This window comes from Tursiops truncatus, chromosome 4 (genome assembly GCF_011762595.2).
Source record: "Tursiops truncatus isolate mTurTru1 chromosome 4, mTurTru1.mat.Y, whole genome shotgun sequence".
Taxonomy (NCBI): domain Eukaryota; kingdom Metazoa; phylum Chordata; class Mammalia; order Artiodactyla; family Delphinidae; genus Tursiops; species Tursiops truncatus.
The window spans coordinates 95,956,520-95,974,663 of record NC_047037.1 but is presented as its reverse complement, the minus strand read 5'-3'; the positions used below and the strand labels follow the sequence as shown (position 1 = coordinate 95,974,663).

Below are 18,144 nucleotides of genomic sequence, written 5' to 3'. Positions count from 1 at the left end.
GGATTAGTCATCATTTAGTCCATGTTTTTCAGGGGCATTTATTTCACCACATGGTTGCTTAATATGGTAAACATATAAGCCAACCATCTACCCCTCCATCCATCCATGCGTCTGTCCATCAACCCATCCATCCATCCATTCACATCTCTCAATCAGGGAGTCACTGTGAAACATTATTTTGCCAAAGGAGACAAATACTATTAAAGGCAGAAAGAAAAATATTTTTAGGTATGTAAGAAGAAAAGAGTGGAAACATGTGGTCTGTATCTAATTGTCTTAGCTCATGAACCCGGAAGTGAATAAATACTCACTTAGTGCCATCCATTAAAGCTTTAGAGATGAGAGAAAATGACCTCTGGTATCCTGCCCATCAAGAGAGGGTGAGCAAAGATCAAGAACTCAGACAGCCCTTGGACCAACATGCCACCTTGTTACTTCCTGCTCCTGTTATCCAGGGCCTGGCACAGTGAGGACCATTAATGAAGAGTTGTCAAATACATTTAAAAAATTAGTGACCATTGTAAGCAGGCAAATTCATGAGAAACTCAGCTGAAATATTTTTGCTCCCTAAGCTTTTAAGGTGTGCATCCATCCTGGGATGTGTCTATCCTTGCCTTCCCTCCTCTGCCACCCTTGACACACCACGTTGCTTCCTGCCACCAACTTTCTTGGTCATGCTTTAGCTAAGACTGGAAAAAATTTTCTTGCAAACTTTGTTAAGTAGATTACACCATTTCAATGATTTTGTTCACATCTTGAATGGGTATTTATGTAACCATAAATCAGCAAATGCCTTGCCTACCACATTAAAAAATATACCTGCAAAACAGATTATAATGTAGCTCATTTATAAACTTCCTATGCGAGGACTGATGAGTAGAATTTTGCCATACTCAGGCCAAAACCAGCAGACACATACTGAAATTCTCTGTAGGTTTAATGTGCTCCTTTCAAAGTGAAATAACTAGAGTGAACAGAGGTACTGATTTATTTAAAAATAATCAATTCTCACATGCCCTAAAATGTGTGATGATGATTTGCAAATGGTTTTCTTCAATTTTCTTTGAGAGTGGTAGGATTCCCTGTCAGTTGAACATATTTCAGCTTTCTTGTTAATTTCTTCAATGTTAGATTGCTTTTGCTTAAAGAAACATAAGAATCGTGGCTCTTATTAGTATCATTCTAGAACACATATGAATTTTAAAACTTTAGAAAAGAAACAGAGAAGAGTGTAGAAATAATCAGCACTACATTCATTATTTCAAAGCCACAGGATCAGAGTTTTGGTTTTATTTTTTATACAGTCTTTACTTAAATCTTGAAAGAACTTTTTATAAAGGAGCTGAAATATAACTTATGTTTGGGCTGTGAGTTATTCACATAGCTCATCACCAGGTAACACATGGCCTTGAGAAAACTGATTGAGGGTTCCAATTTTAAACTAAAAAAAAAAAAGACAAAGGTGCATTGTGAGAATGTAACATTGTAAATATCATCTCCACATAGCTTTTGGTGACTAATAATAAAAATAATTTTAAAAGATGGCTTCATATAAAAATATTTTTATAATATTTATATTATAAATATTATAAAATTTTTAAAAATTTTATAATATTATAAAAATTATTTTATAAAAATTATTTTAAAAGAACACTAAAAATACTTGACAAAGATAACATCAAAAATAGATAAACAAGGATTACAGGAGAAATACCTTGAAGGACCTTTGTTTTGCCCAGTATAGGGAGAGGGAAAGAAGGGTACAAGGGTACACCCAGGGAGCCCTTATGCCCTGGGCGGCATACGGATCAGGGGGCTGAAATAAGTAAAATAATCAAAATGTCCCCAGGATGCCTCTGGCCAAGTGGATTTCTACCATGGGTTGAGATGAGAGGGGAAAAGGAGAGAAGCTTGAGTTAGGTCAGGGTTTCGGTTATAGCTGCAGGGAATTGTATCAGCAGACAAAGAAGCAAGAATGACGCAGAGAAAATGTGCCGGAGATCCTACTAGTAGGTTCATGCTGTAGGCTTTAGACACTAAGTTTCTTTGGAGCACTTGGCCCCACTGCTGAGGGCTTGGAGACCAAAAAGCCACAAGGTCCTGGTACATGCGTGGGTGGAGTATGAAGACCAAGAGAAACAATTTCACGCCTACAGCATCTCTCAAATTGTTGTGCGCTGTCTTGCACATCTGATACCTACTATTAGAAACAAAACACAACACAATAAAAATAATACAGTAGATTGACCTCCTTGTCCATAGAGCTCAGGCACGCATTTATGAGGGTTGGGTCAGAGGGTGATCCTAGGACACACAGTGTGCTGTTACTAAAGTTGACCCTCTACTCCCAAGAAGGGTTACTGGCCTGGACCAGGTTGGAAATGCATTTCTGGTGAGCCCACTTTAAAGAGCCTTGGCATGAGTCTAGAAAAGTGTGAATCCCAGAGCTGCACAAGTTAGGCTCAAGCTAAGGATCTTCAGAACATAAGAAAGTAATTAAAATACAGTACATTATATAAGTATGTTAAGACAATTCATAGAATGATATCAGATCCTGGATATACAACCAATCAACTGTGAAACTCATCTAATAAAACCATGTTCTAGAAGCAATTTGATAAAAATATTGATACTCCCATTAAAGTAAGAAAAAGCAAAAACAAGAAAAGAACGGGTCTATGATTTTTACCCTCAATTCTGAAATCTACAAAGCTTTGAAAAGCTGAAATCTTGGGGCTTCCCTGGTGGCGTAGTGGTTGAGAGTCCGCCTGCTGATGCAGGGGACACGGGTTTGTGGCCACTGAGCCTGCGCGTCCGGAGCCTGTGCTCCACAACGGGAGAGGCCACAACAGTGAGAGGCCCGCGCGCCGCAAAAAAAAAAAAAAGCTGAAATCTTTTTCTCATTTGGCAATACAACCTGAGCTGAATAAAGTGTTTACCCTGCTTATTGTAAGTATTTATATGTTTTTTTGTAAAAACATCAATGTGTTTGATTATGAGAATCCAGCTATCTTCTATCAAGCCAGACATTAAAGAGGTTTGCAAAAACATTAAAAAATAAACATATAAAAATCAGGATGTGGTATGGATATAATAGGTTTGAACACCTGCTGTTAATGGCTGAAGCTAGTAATGAGGGTGTGGGAGGGCTGTCATTATACTGGCTCCTTACTTCTGTGTATATTAACTTTATTTTAAAAATAAGTAGAAAGGTAATAAAGTAAATAATAAAATAAACATTTAAACCATTATAAAAATTAAATGAAACAAGTTCAAAAGTTTTACAAAATTTACAAGAACTGTCTTGTACTGTAGAGAGTATTGTCAGTCATGTTTATTTAGAACAAGTACTGCTCTGCTTATTATAAAATATATACCTTAAGATTAGATTTCTTTAATTATCATCTCCTCATATTGCTTTGTTTCTTCCACAAAGCTCCCTCCCCAGTTATAACTGACAATTGAGTACAATAAATTTGTCTTACAACTCTTTAAAAATTATTTGCCCTTGTTTTTTGGGCTTTCTCCCATATGCTAGAGGTAGACATGGGCAAAAGAGCGTAATTAAGGGGAAAAAAAGAAAACACGAAAATACTAGAAATCTGCAACTGGTCACAGTCCAAGTAGGACAGAAAGATATAAAAAGGAAAGACTACCGAGAGCATGAAGATGTGAGAGGCAGCTCTGTGTAGATGAGCTAACTGCCCAAAAAGTAGAAGGAAAAAATAATATAAGGAGACCTCCGAATAAAGCTTCTTGGATGTTTTAATATTAATTCATCATTAAAAAATGATTTTTCTTGTTACGAGCTTCCTTTCTCAGGCCACAATACCAACACATTGATCAAGTTTGGGAGATGGGACAGAGGGAGGAGAGAGAGAGAAAGGAGGAGAAGAAGGAGAAGGAAATAAAGATTCTTATTTATCAGATGTGGAAAATGAGGCAAAAGAAGGTCAAGCAAGGGAAAAAAAAATGGGAGCTCTCTTTCTTAGTCATCAGCATGAAGCAGTCAACCATACATTCAAAAGCACAGCTCTAACTAAAGAAATTGTCTTTCCTACATTCAACTGGTATTCATACAAATATTCCTATTTGGCTGATGTCCTGTACCTATGCAATGAAAAAACTTAACTCACTGTGATGAAAAATTACATTCTTATAAGAAAATTTTCTTCCTGCTTAAAAAAGAAGGAAAAGTTACTATCCAGAGGTGGGGAAATAGCATTACCCGGAGTTGTCTTTGCCAATTCAGTTGTTCGTGGAAACTTAGTTGTGAAGAGTTCTTGGGTGGATTGGTCTGTTTCTGCTGGAGGAAACACAGTAAGATGGCTGGCTTTAAACGATTATCATTATGAATGGGTCAAAAAGGAAACAAACAAACCCTACTCTTTTCTATCCCGTGCGGTGATAAAAGGGTAAATTGCATTAATAACTATGCCCAATAACCATCGTATGTCAAAGATAATGGTATATTTTAATAACTCTCATTTATTATATTTACTGTCTTCTTGCACTATTATTTTAATGATTATTATAAGGATTTCAAAAGCTTTTAGTTCAGAATCATCGTTTCATGATACTGGACGTGGCTATATTCTTGGATATGCCTCCTGTCTTTATGTATTATTGCCTTCATGTTTCCTCCCTATTTCATGAGCTCCACAAACTATTTAGGTGAGCTGGAAAAAAAATAGGTCATAGAAAATAATGTGTATTTACACCATAGAAGAATAAATATCCTATTTGTCTCATGTGAAAATCAAAGTTTGTTTATTGCCATACTGGTACATTACTCCTGACAAAATAAAAATAAGTATGGCAATACTCCCAGTCCCATATTATCTTGAAATCATTACAACATCATACCGACATAGCAAATTACACTGTTCACTTTGCTACCTACTGGATCCAAGGAAATACTTGGTGCAAATAATATGTTGTCATCTTATTTTCTGCCTGTTTTATAATCTGGATTCTGCTCATACGAGAGATTCTTGTAATAGTTGGTCCAGTAAATGGGGTACATTAAAAAAAAAAAACAGGGAGTGGAATTTAGATAATTAGCACATCCAGCACTGGTTCTTGATAAGTACTTTTGACTTTGCCATCGTGGGTAATGTTGACTTTGAGGGCCTAGGCTACAATAGATGAGTATTTGGTAATTAGGATACATTTGCTCATTCAGTTTAAAAGTTTTTCCTTTGAAAAGGATTCCATTTTAAAATGTGATCAGTAACTTCATTTCAGCAGACACACACAAGGGATGGGTTTATCTGAAAATGGATGAAGGGAGGAAAATAAAACCACTGATTTAAAGAGCCATGTGGGATGTAGCATGGACAGGGCAGAGAAGCCAACAAACACAAGCTGGGAACTCTTGTTTTCCAGTTCATCTTCAGCCAAGTGTCAGGCAAAATTGGGTTTCCCACACAGTGAAGACATTGATGCTGAACTCTTCGAAAGCCTGGCCAGCTCATTCCAACCAAACTTACTGACTCATTCATGCATCTGTGTTCCTCCAGGCTACCCAGATGCTCATCAGATTAGTCTGGCTGCCATTCTCTACCCTGTGTCTCTTCCCTATCTGTCTTTCACCTTTCACACCTTTAACTTCAACTCTCATTCCAACTGGAAGACCCGGCATACATGTCACCTCCTCTGTGAAGCCTTCCCTGATACCCCCAGGTAGTTTCCTTGCTCAGCATGCTGCTCATTTCTCTATGAATTCATTGTATTGTATAACATGGGGGTGAATTCCAGGAGCTCTGGTGACTGAGTATGTGGGTTCCAATTTGGCTCTGACGTTAGCTGTATGGCTTAACCAGATTTTTAAATCTTTCTGTGCCCCAATTTTCTAAGCTGTAAAATGGGGCAAGTAATAGAAACTACCTCACAAAGTTGTTACGTGCCTTAAATTTAAAAATACATGTAGAAGACTGGGTAGCACAGCTACTGCTAAATCCTGTCTTCATATTAGATGGCGAGCTCTCCAGGGTAACCTTTAAAACAGTTTTATTTTGGAATTCCTATTGCTTGGCATTGCAGTTAGCCCCCAAAAGATATTCAAATACTAGATGAAATTTTTCTTCCCAAATGCAGTTCCAAATATGAAAAAGCAACAAGAGAATATAGCATTGATATACTTTGGGAAGATTCTTTTTTAAAAAAATAATTGGAGGGCTTCCCTGGTGGCACAGTGGTTGGGAGTCCGCCTGCCAGTGCAGGGGACACGGGTTCGTGCCCCGGTCCAGGAGGATCCCACATGCTGCGAAGCGGCTGGGCCCGTGAGCCATGGCCGCTGAGCCTGCGTGTCCGGAGCCTGTGCTCCGCAACGGGAGAGGCCACAGCAGTGAGAGGCCCGTGTACCGCAAAAAAAAAAAAAATAATAATAATAATAATTGGAATTTTGTCAAGATGTTTCAAAATATTTTATATTAGAAATCAGCATAAATATTAGAAGGACAAATATACAGTTAATGTAAAAGAATCAAGTGAAATGGGTATTTTTTTATAATGATAAAAAGAGACCCTCTGTGGTTTGGAAATCTATGAACACAAAAGTACATATGGCTACTTTAAGGGCAATTCCTAAAATGTTAAGTCCTCAATGGACTGAAATAGTAAAACAAAATTTACCCAGAGTGGTTTGTAGTTCCTCTTGACTAGAACTTGGTGAAATCATAGGAATGAAAGGGCTGCCTCGTGTCTCTAAAGGAGCTGAAAAGACAAGTACCAAGGTTGTCAATCTTTAGATTCAAAAGCCAGCACCCGGCCAGAATAATATTACATGAGATTCCTTTATTTGAAATAGAAAAACAGAAAACATTAAGTGAGTCAGGAAGAAGAAAGTTAAGTGTGCATAGAACCTTCAGGAAGATGACTGTGGAACATAGAATAATGGTTCTCAACTGTTTTTTCCACCAGGATAGATAATAAATGACATTCAGTGCTTGACATACTCTATGACCATAGCTGGTTAAGATGGGTGTGGGTAAGACATGGTCCTTGGTCTGTCAGCTGCAGCTCTCCCATCCAAGAGAGCACATAGGATTACAACAGGAGAGAGAATATCATCATTGTGGCAAGCACCTGGCGTCTGCTCAAGCTTATTTTAAAAAAAAACGGGTGGCAAACTTTAGTATTTTGACCAATATTAATAATAATTACTTGCCAGCATCTTCCACAGCATGTTAGTGGGTTATAACACCACAGCTGAGAACCACTAAACCAGCAGAAAAAGTTAACTAGGTGGGCGTGAGTAAGGTGGAATCATTCTGAACACAGAGACAAATGAGGTAGGTGAGAATGGGCTCGGTAGCGAGCTGTCTTAAGTTGGTCTTCAGAGCAAACCTTTAGAACATTGCCCTTCTATTTTGAAACCACTGCCTTTCTATTTTGGAAAGAGTAAAAATAATGAGAATGAAACAACGAAGAGGACTGAGGACAGATGATGTTTCAATGTGATCATTTGAGAAAGACCTGCAATCTTGATGGCAGCCAGGAAAATAATTAGAGTGGGTCAAATGGGAAAACCATTACCTAGTGTTGTCTCTGGCAGATCAATTCTAAAGGTAACAGGTTGCAGAACTAGGCCAAAAGCAAACCAAAGAAATATATTTATGAGAATTACTACCTGGTGAAGTAAACCCAGTTTCTGTGTCTCTACAATGTACCCGTTTGAACATTTAAACATTCTCTTAGAATCATAATAAATACGAGAAAATTCTATACCTTAGGTGACACCCAGGGAACTTAGTTCAACTAAAACTTTAAAGTTTTCGTTCACTGTCACTATGAGGAAAATTTGATTAGGCACCCATATTTTTAACTTAAAAGTATACCCACATTTGGAATGTAGCTATATTTACATTCTGAAAGAAGGTGAAAATGGTTGGCTCAGGTAATAATTATATCTTATAACTTTAGCATGATTTTCTATTCAACAAAAATACTTTCAGGGAAAATAAACTAATTCTACACTATTCTCTCATGGGGAAAAATTTGTCAATCAGATTGTATGATTAAACCTCCCCAAAAGAAATACACATTTTCTACCCATAATTTTCTCAGAACTTCTTCCACATCACAATCATTCCAAAAATATATTTACCTCAAGAATATTTTTCGAAAAATACACTTCCTAACTGGGAAAATAAAACAATTCATTTACCAGGTTCGCTCTGAGAGACTTCAGGGTCTGGTTTATGGGGAAGGAGCACATCTCTTGGAACTGAAAGAAAAAGATTATAAAACACTGTGCACTCTAAATGTCATACTTGGAGTGAAACTTAACCCATAGACCTAAAACCCTGGGAAGCATGAATGAAGCCAAGATGTTTTCACAATGGCTAAAGGGCTAAGCCAAGAAGAGGACCATTTTTCTGAGATGGAAAAATGTCACTGTGTAGGAAAGGTTCTAATGGCAGTAAAACAAAGTTGGTCACAGGTCATTTCGAACATTCTGTTGAGGGAAAAAAAAGGAAGAAAAAACTAATGTAATTAAACACAAGGAGGTAGGTCTCCCTCAAGTTGTCTTCAAAGTAATAGGTCAGTTTTTGTCTGAAGAGGTTATAGCTGCCATTTGATATTCCTGCTAAAATTCCACTGACAGCAATAGAAACAACATTATCTTAAAGAAATGGCCTGGGCCTCCCTGGTGGCGCAGTGGTAGAGAGTCCGCCTGCCAATGCAGGGGACACGGGTTCGTGCCCTGGTCCGGGAAGATACCACATGCCGCGGAGCGGCTGGGCCTGTGAGCCATGGCCGCTGAGCCTGTGCTCTGCAACGGGGGAGGCCACAACAGTGACAGGCCCGCGTACCAAAAAAAAAAAAAAAAAAGAAAGAAAGAAATGGCCTGCAAATTGAGGAAAACAGGAAGAAAGGCAAAACTCTTGAATATCTAAGGGAAGAACAAAGTTTTATTCTAAAAGGCACTAACAGTTATTATGGGGAGAAGATAAAGCAGGAAGGATCACTCACTCATTAGAAGATACTGAATGTAAAGTTTATGACAGTGCTTGTTACATAGTAAATGTTAGATAAATGTTGCCAGTTTTGTCATTCTTAGTGATATGGCTTCTAGTATAATAGGTATTAAGTATAGGTATTAGGGCCTCCTGACATATGAGAACATGAAAACAAAGGAGAAAAATATACACTAAACAATAATCATATTCAGTCCTGATATCCAGTATATTTTTAATGCCTGTGTCCAGTTCTACTTCGGCAAAATAAAATGGTAGGCTGGGAACTTGATACCTTATCTCTCATTGGGGAAAATACCAGGGTGATTTGCCTGTTGTTAGTACCAGATTTCTATGGCAAATCTCCTTGCAGGAGCAAGATGACGTATTTCTTTAACTTAGTTTCCCTGAAAGGAGGTCCTTGTCAACCCTACTCACTCACTGAAAAGCTTTCCTACCACACCGAATTCATAAATACCCTTAGGTATGCAGTGTAACTTTCTTGCATCTTATATGGTGCTGGAGGAAAAAAATTAGGATTCAGGCTACAACTCTGCCTCCGAGAAAGACGAAGAAAACTTTTGTACCATGAGGTGGACAAGCAGCACTTTATCATTAGTGTAGAAACAGATTATATAAGATGGACATTCATTCTCTTTTATGGCTTTTGGGATCACATTTAACGTGCACATCACATCTGTTCTTAGTCTAGGCCACTAAGCAAGTGCGAGTGAAATCACAGTCGTGGAATTTGGTCCACTGAAACGAAATGTGACTCCATTAGAACTTCTATGAGCTAAAGGGTAACCACCAGGGGAACTTGATATCTGGACTTTTTTTTTAAAAAGGTAACTTCAAAAAGATTAGTGGTGCACAAAGTTAAGGAAAACCCATCACCATAGTGAACACTTCACCTTTGCTATGTAGTATTTTTAAGGACTGAAGTGGTAAAATACGAGGAATTTCCAGTTGTAAATCAAACTAACTGTTATCTGGAGGGTGAGGGAGAAGGCACTTTGGTGTGCGTCTGAGAAGGTCACGGCCATACAGAGCAGTCTGAGTTTATAAACATCCTAACTGGTTGCAGTGCTAGACTATACAGAGAGGAGCCGGATTAAGGAAAGGAGAAGCTAAAAAGAAATGTGCTACCAATAAATCCACCATATACTGTAAATACATGATTCACTGCCTGCCTGCCTTAGTTTCCTGAGGAATTTAGACTAATGTGGATCCCTGCTGCTGCAATTGGCACTTTCTAGCCATGAAGGGATGATTTAATAACTGCCATGCCAGACGTTCTAAAGCAGGTGAAATCAGTGGAAAGGAAAGAACTAGAAATATTCACAGGAAAGGGATATGAATCATTCTCTCTCTTGGTCACCGGCAGCTCCAACAAATGCAAAGTTGTTTTTTTCTTTTTCCCAATGTGGCATTCCTCCGTATATTTAATTGAATAAGAGCATGACTCCTAAAACCAAAATCTTCCATGCTGGAGGAAACTTATCAGTGTAAATCATGACAATTTATTAAGAAGGCAGTTTTGATTTTTTTATAAGATTACTTACCATTATTATATTTTAGACCCATTTGTATAAGCCAATTTACCATTTTTATTAAATAACCAATTCACTTACCAGTTATATTAACTGTCTTTTTGAATAAAGGGCACGTTTCCAAAGAACAATTCAACTAACATGAGACAATTGTGAGTGGAAATGTCCAATATGGACAAATGTAAATGAATACGCATGAATGTTTTGCCAGAGCAGATGAGAGAATGAAGGTGTCGCTCTCTGATAGAGATGGTGGAATAAGGAATCTTCAGTAAGGTTTACCCCTGCAATAGGCTACAAAGAGATTCTCTTAGAAAAGTAACACACATAGACCACACACCCTTTTCACCTCCAGAGTCCCTCTTCCTTTATTCTAACCTTGTACCCTAAGGTCCAGTCTGAGAGGAAGCAGGTTTCCTGCCCTTTCAGAGACCACTTGCAGAGTTTTACCTGTGCTCTTGGATCACCTTCCCTCCCGTCTCCTCTGGGGCCTTTTACTTTCCATTATTTCTATTATCTTCTATTTTTCTCCGTTAGTCCATATTTCCATTTATCCATGAGTTCCTCCCTCTCCACCCATAAAACAGCTCAAATGCTCCAACATCCTAACATTAATAACCATTTCCTTGACATGGCTTCCCCTTCAAACCATCCCTTTCTTGCTCTTATTCCCTTCATCTAAAAACTCTATCTGCCTCTGCTTCCTGGTCTCTTAACTGCATCTTCTCCATTCACCGTGGACTGGCTTCCCGATCTCCTGCACCCACTCCCACACCCACGGATCCATGAGGCCTCATCCATAGTTCTGAAGTTCAAAATGCTCTGAAGACAGAAAGTGTTTTTTTTTCTTAACTTATTTGACAGTAAAACCTGACTAGAACTGACCTGAGGCTATTTGCAGTTTTTATTCACCCTGAGTAGTGTGACTGTTCATACCTCCCACTGCAGACTTATGAATATGCTTGTAATCGACGGTATATGTGCTGTTTTACCTTTCCAAAGTCTGAAAATTGCTGAATTCTGAAGCATTGGCCCACAGGTTTCAGATGCAGGCTTTTGGACCCACACTGTCAAGTCCAACAGCTCTTCTGACACCTGTCCACCTCACTGTCATTGACGGCTGCCCTTCCCTATCTTGCCTCCCGAGCCCCTCTTTCCTGCTACTTGGATCTTTTGACAGCAAATTCTGATGGCTCCTCTTCCTCTGTCCACTCTTGAAATATAACTGTGTCCCCTACGACTTTGATCTCTGATCTCTTATTTTCTGTCTGTACTTTCTCCTGGATGATGTCATTCACTCACAAGATTTAAGAACCTTCTATATGTAGACACATGACTCCCAAATCTACATCCTAAATATTGACCTCTGTTTAGATATCCAAAAATACATTTCAACCACCAGTCCTGCTGGCCCTCCAAACCTAGCACGTACAAACACAAGCCTTCATTCCTCCCTCTGTGTTCCCTGCCTTAGTTAATGGTATTATCATCTACCACCTGCCCAAGCTAGAAATCACAGTGTCATCCTTCTCTCCATAACATCATTCAGTCATTGTCTACATCCTAGCAATTCCATCTCCAAAAGACATTTTAGCATTAGTCTCTTCTTTCCTAACTGCAAAAATGCTGATGTGTGACTGCAAATTAGAATTTGCCCAAGAGAGCAGTTACAGAGCATTTGTAGGATTGGATAGCCTGCTGAAATCTAAACTTTTTTGCCCCTGGTTTGCTCCCGATGACTGAAGTCTATCCAAATACTTCTGTGGTGACAGAAGTTCCAACAAAGCCAAGACAGCCCTTGGTACAGAAACAAATCTACAAAGAAGGCACAGCTCTGCTGAGCCAGGCATCAGGGCAGGTCCTTTTCTCTGAATTCAAAAGCATTCCTCCAAGGCAGATCAAAAGAAAAGCCAGTTCTGTTTTGGTTCTGGACATGATGTGTGGGCTCAGTTTGTCTAGATTCCTCATTAAGTGTTGTAGATAATTCAACTGAGTGACTGAAAGATATTTTCTAAAGGCCTAACTGGATGAAACCTGTGTTATACCTAGGAATCTATAGAATGAAAGAGCTGTACAGATAATCCGAGACTGACTTATTTGGTACCGGTCTAAAAATTCAGTTTTGTCACTTCTATCTCTCAGTATAAATTTTGAGATAAACATTGTGTTAAAACATAACTATGTCCTGATTTCAGTACTACTTTTTACATTTTTATAGAGCATCTATCTCTATAAAAAGGATAGAGATACAAGTACACATTAAGTTTACATGTAATTTACCCTGTTTTCTGAGGAGCCAGTAAACAAGGTTGTGGGCTCATTAGGATGCAAACCTGAGCCTAGATACAACCCCAAGACTGTTTGAATCCAGTCTGTTAAAACACTTGGGAGAACATTAAATAGTAGTAAAGACTGCCTGTGATTCTTCCCGTAGCATCACACCCCTGGAGCAATAGGGGAACCCCTGATGGACACAATGGCAGCACCAACACTAGGTTTAGAGACAAAATTCAATCTGAACATTTGGAACTGGAGAGTCAATAGAATAAGCTCAATGAAGGCTCCAGAGAGAGCGTTTGTGCTGTTGTTCCAGGGCTCAAACGTACAGATCAGAGTGTCTGTGAAAAAGAAGGTGTTGATGGAATTAAGGCAAATAGTAGACATTTAAAAAGGAAGAAAAAGTTGAACTATTAGATATATTGGTTTAATGAGATTATGTCATATCAGGACCAATAGTATTGCTTTCTCTAACGAAAAGTGAATATAATCGCTCATATCTACTGTTGTTATCTGTAATGACTTCGTTTCCGTTACATATTTTTTCCTCAGTTGAAAACAAGAAGCTGACCTTTTGCAAGTGGGAAGATCAGCTTTTTCCTTATTGGCATTTATAATATTGACTGTTGCACTTAGCAGTACTAATTTAAAGTCTAGACTTCAGGGCAAAAGAGGCTCTTTGCAGCCTATCACCACCTGCAACAACCTAGCCATCCCACAGCGACAGTAACACCCTGCGCTTATACAACCTGGAAAACATGATAGCAAGTGAATTCACTTGCCTCCAAAATGCCATCATTCAAGCTACAGCTCAGAAATCCTTTGGTTCTAGGAATGTTCTATATGCTTCCAGGACCATCTAAGAATTTATAATAATTGCACCTTAAAAAAAAGCGGGGGGGGGGAACTTACTGTATTTCTCAGATACTCTAGTTAAAAACTTGGTTTGGCTTATTAGCCAACCAACAGTGAACTAATTAGTGTAGCTAACAGCAGCTTTGTATGGTCACTTGAGGATCTAGAGAAATGTCTGGGTCCTTGCAGTCCCTACCTTGACTACTCCCACAAACATGAGATTATTCCCCCCATAAAGGAGCAAAAAGCCTTCTCAAATGATAGGCAAGAAATTGATCTGTAACTAAAGAAATCATTTTTTCCTGTGTGAAACAAATTTCTTGACTCAAGCAACTGCTCCATGAATGGGTAAAATAGAATTTAAAAGGAAAAAAAAAAAAAGACCCTCAATACTGGATAGTGTAAAATGTTTGAACCCAAGAAAATGGTTAAACATCATTTCCTCCATTTGTAAAACATCATTTTATCATTTTTGTGGGAAAATCCCCAATTCTTTATTTTATCTTGGTGAAACATGAGCACAGCATAGTTAACATTGGTAGGTTATTTTTTGGAGGTCAAAAAATAAGAGAATTTTAATTCTAGAAGAAGCATTCTACCCTTGGCATAATTCTCTGCCTTTGGATTATATCAATGGCTTACCATATGAGCACTTAGATAACTCTTATGAACACTTTGAAATGATTATATCATGCATGATACAACGTGGTACCTGAACAGAAGTGAAACATGGACCTCACATCCATCAGTCCTCATGTTTCATTGCAGCAGAGTGTGACTGTAGAATGCATTTGGTTTAAACATGAAATAAAGCATTTACCAGGCTGAGTATAGGACGCTTCTGGACTTGGTGATGTCTTTGGCTTCGGAGTAACATGCTGGAACACCTTAGGAGCTGAAAGAGAGAGCTCGGATCATGAGTCATTTGGTTTTAGCATCTCCCAGTCTTGCTTAACACATAAGATATGACAAAGTATAAGACTGATTACTGATTTTAAAAAAGTATTGAAATGGGATTTAGATGGAAAAATAAACCTTAAGCTCTAAAAATAGATCAGTTAGAATTCCAGATACGTTAAGAAAAATGAAATCTGAGAAACAGCAAAATTTGACTAAGCATAAGAACAGGATGAATGATTTTTTTAAAACATCATTTCAGAAGAGATAGCAATTTAATTAATGCAAGAGTGTTCTTCTTTTGTGGATGTTTGCTTGACTTCTTAAACCCATCCCTATGTCTTTCTGTGAAGATGAATTCAGTGAAGTCAGAATGGGATCCCATGAAGTATGGAAAAGAGCAGCTTAAAGTCAGCTCAGCAACAGCAGAAAGAGAAGTGGGCGACGGAATGGAATGGGTGGGCTCGCATTCTACATCTCCGGCAATTGTTAGGTTCTAAATAAACCTTTAAATGACATGTTCACAAACCAAAATTGTCTTTCCACAGCTGTTCCTTTGGAGTAACAAGGTGCAAATGTAATAGATACCAGGGGAAAAAAAAAAAGGTCTACTTTATTTATAGCTCATTTTACAATTTCAAAAGTACTTTCATAAGATTATGCCCTTTGATTCTCACCATACTGCTGAGAGGAAGGAATTATCAGCTTCACTTTAAATCTATTTGCCTGGGGTCACGTGATCATTAAGCACCAGAGACAAGACCTGAACACTGAGGTCCAGATATGACTGCTAGGTCCCAACACTTGGGCTCGCTATATCCCAGCTCTGCAGGTCACATTTTAAATTGTTCCTCATTTTTTTAGGTGGAATTAATAAACCGGTCCTAACTGAAAGGGTGATTGTGAGAATTAAGTGTGAAATGTCAAAATGATGTGAAAGCTATACCCCTATAAATATCTGTTTCTACTTCTGGAGAATCTTTACAAATTTGACATTGAAGGATCTGAGTATATTTTGCTTTTCACATTGTTTGCCCCCTCAAGAATTAGGAGCAATTTTGATGGTTATAAGATTTCTAGATATAAAATCATTAACAGGACTGTTCATTATCACTTATGAACATAGGAATCTAAAAATCAAACCTGTATTTTAATGATGAAATATTCTTGATGGTTTCTTCCAAATTTTTGATCCCACTATCCCCTCAAATGCCAAATATAGTAAATTTAACTTTTGCTATCTAATTTATCAACATAGTTTAAGTATAAATGAGGTGGCATGCCCAATTACAGAATTTCATTCTGAAAACAGTGGTAGATGAATACATTGCATTGCTCTTTAAGTTGTATACACTATTGTTAGATGATGCCCTTATAGCCCAACAATAATAATTTGCGTTTGATATTGATATTGCACATACGAACAGAACATTCTCCCATTCAAATGGCCTTTTGAAATTCACAACAGCTAGCCAGGGGTAAGGAGGGAGTACTACTAGGGTTTAAATATTTGTTTTTGAACTACTGAGTGATACATATGTATACATACACAAATATCCTTGAAAGACTATAAAAACCTAGGGTACTGCTGGGATCTATTAAGTAAAGCTCATATATTCCTGGGTAAGAGAGATCCTAATTTCACCCACTTTTAAGAGGAATAAGTAGAGTGCATTTTTTCATGATCAATTTTCCAAATAGTCCCCTTACACTAGGTTGCCCTGACAAAGCTAGAAGTGTTTGGATTGTAGCTACTTTCCAGGGGAGATGCTGATGGGCTGGGAGTTTGCTCAGTTGGGACAGAATCAGGATGCTCTCTTGTTATAGTCTGCAGTCACTCCAGGGTTTCAGAGTGAGAGTGGAACCACTGAGCATATGCATCTATCCATTCTGAAGTTGCTTACCTTGTCGAGGAAGGTTAGCTAAAGGTCTAAATCAAAATCAAACAAAGTTGAAACTTAGAATACAGTGTCATAATGGGAAATTAGAGTAAGCTCCTGATTTACTATATTGTATTTTTATAAGTGCAGAGTACGGCTCAAAAAGATAAAATTATGAATAAGTCTTCCTTCTTAGTTCATATCTCCTTTACTTTTTAAAATGTTACTAATGAGGACTTTATATCCTCAATGTCTTAACTTCCAGCACTTCTTGTTTCTCATCTTTTCTTTTCTTTTCCATCATTCATTGTTTTATGCTTTCTTATTTCTTTCCATTTCTCCTTTTTCTGCCTCATTTGTTCTATGCTTTATATTCACATAAAAGGTTGAGAGCTTCTTCTCGTGATTTTATCTGCTGATTTCTTAAAGTTAGATTTTAGTTTCCTATCCACAAATTTAATATACTTGCTTTGTTTTTTATTCTTATTCTATTATTCATTACTTATTCACTAATCATCAATTATTTTTCCCAGTATTTCTTATATATTAATAGTTCAAATTTATTTTTTGTTATTATTTTAAATTTCTTATTCTTTCAGATGATTGTTGCTTTGGTACCTTCATCTACTTACATATCACACCCATATTATTTTTTAGCAAAGTTTTAGTAATTAAATAAAAACACATTTTAAAATACATTAAAGCAGATTTAAAATCATTAGCTAGATGTAGTAAATGGAACTGTTTTTTAAGGAGTTTTCCTTCAAAGAAAAAGTAATAGGTAAAATTTCTCTCAAAAATATTAAAGAAAGTGTTAATACCTCTCAGATATTAAAGACCATCCCCACATCTACAGTTTTTTTTCTTTCAGTAGGGATACTGAGATATGATTAAAGAATTTGTGTTGGTAATTCAGAGCTACTACCTAGATCAAGCATAATTTTGATGCTGCTAACATTTTCCTTTCCCCAGACCACTGGTCATAGTTAGGGTTCCTTTCCTAGTAAATTGGGTAGGTGCACTTCATATGCTTTTTGGAAGTGGGCCATGTATAAAAAATAAATTTAGATTTAGGGGACTGGCCTAGACTATAACTTCCTTGACTACAGAAGGATGAAATTTTGTTTCACATTCCCAGTGTCTAGCACATTGTCTGGTGTGAGGTCAGCATGCAATAAGTAGTTGTTAAGTGACTAACTGATGAAATGAATTAATCAGCCACTTAAGCACCAAGGGTGGTACAATTTTAAATTAGGAGAGAAGAGAGACAGGAGATCAGTTGATTCATGACAATAGACTAGGCATGACTGGGTATATGCTTGGAGTAGGCACCAATGTTAGAGATGTCTGGAAAAACTGATGGACTGCAGAGGCCAGATGAGGAAGAGGATAAAAATCGATGTAAAATGCTCAGGATCTGCAACAGATATAAATGAGAAACTGAAAGGAGGGAAAGATGAGCTTTCTTTGAGGCATGTCAATTTTATGGTAGCCTGAAATTGAGATCTGCCAAAACAGTCAGAGGAACTGGACAAGATCTTGGTTGAGAAGTTAGGGTTAGAGTTAATCATTCAATCATTCAAGTAAGAGCTTCTTGAACAGAATAAAAAATAGTTTATAATGACTCTTGTTTAGGTCCTTCCCAAAATTCCTAGCAAAACAACCAAAGCAATATTATGTTATTATTTTACAGAAGAGGATATATATTAAAAATCTTCA

General features: G+C 37.6%; 1 protein-coding gene across 31 annotated transcripts in view; it reads right to left on the bottom strand.

Moving 5' to 3' along the window:
* ABI3BP (ABI family member 3 binding protein) overlaps positions 1-18,144 on the bottom strand; it is a 259,130-nt gene that overhangs the window by 52,872 nt on the left and 188,114 nt on the right. For 28 of the 31 annotated variants that reach the window (XR_012331544.1, XM_073804331.1, XM_073804303.1 and 25 more), the window contains 5 exons: positions 14,469-14,543; positions 8,171-8,230; positions 7,540-7,587; positions 6,637-6,717; positions 4,229-4,306 (listed from right to left, as the gene is read on the bottom strand). Coding sequence is in view for 30 of the 31 variants with exons in the window: in XM_073804331.1 (XP_073660432.1) it covers positions 4,229-4,306; positions 6,637-6,717; positions 7,540-7,587; positions 8,171-8,230; positions 14,469-14,543 (342 nt within the window). In the remaining variant the exon portion in view is untranslated. The remainder of the gene's footprint in view (positions 1-4,228; positions 4,307-6,636; positions 6,718-7,539; positions 7,588-8,170; positions 8,231-14,468; positions 14,544-18,144) is intronic. The other 3 variants (XM_073804304.1, XM_073804308.1, XM_073804307.1) reach the window with 3 other exon arrangements.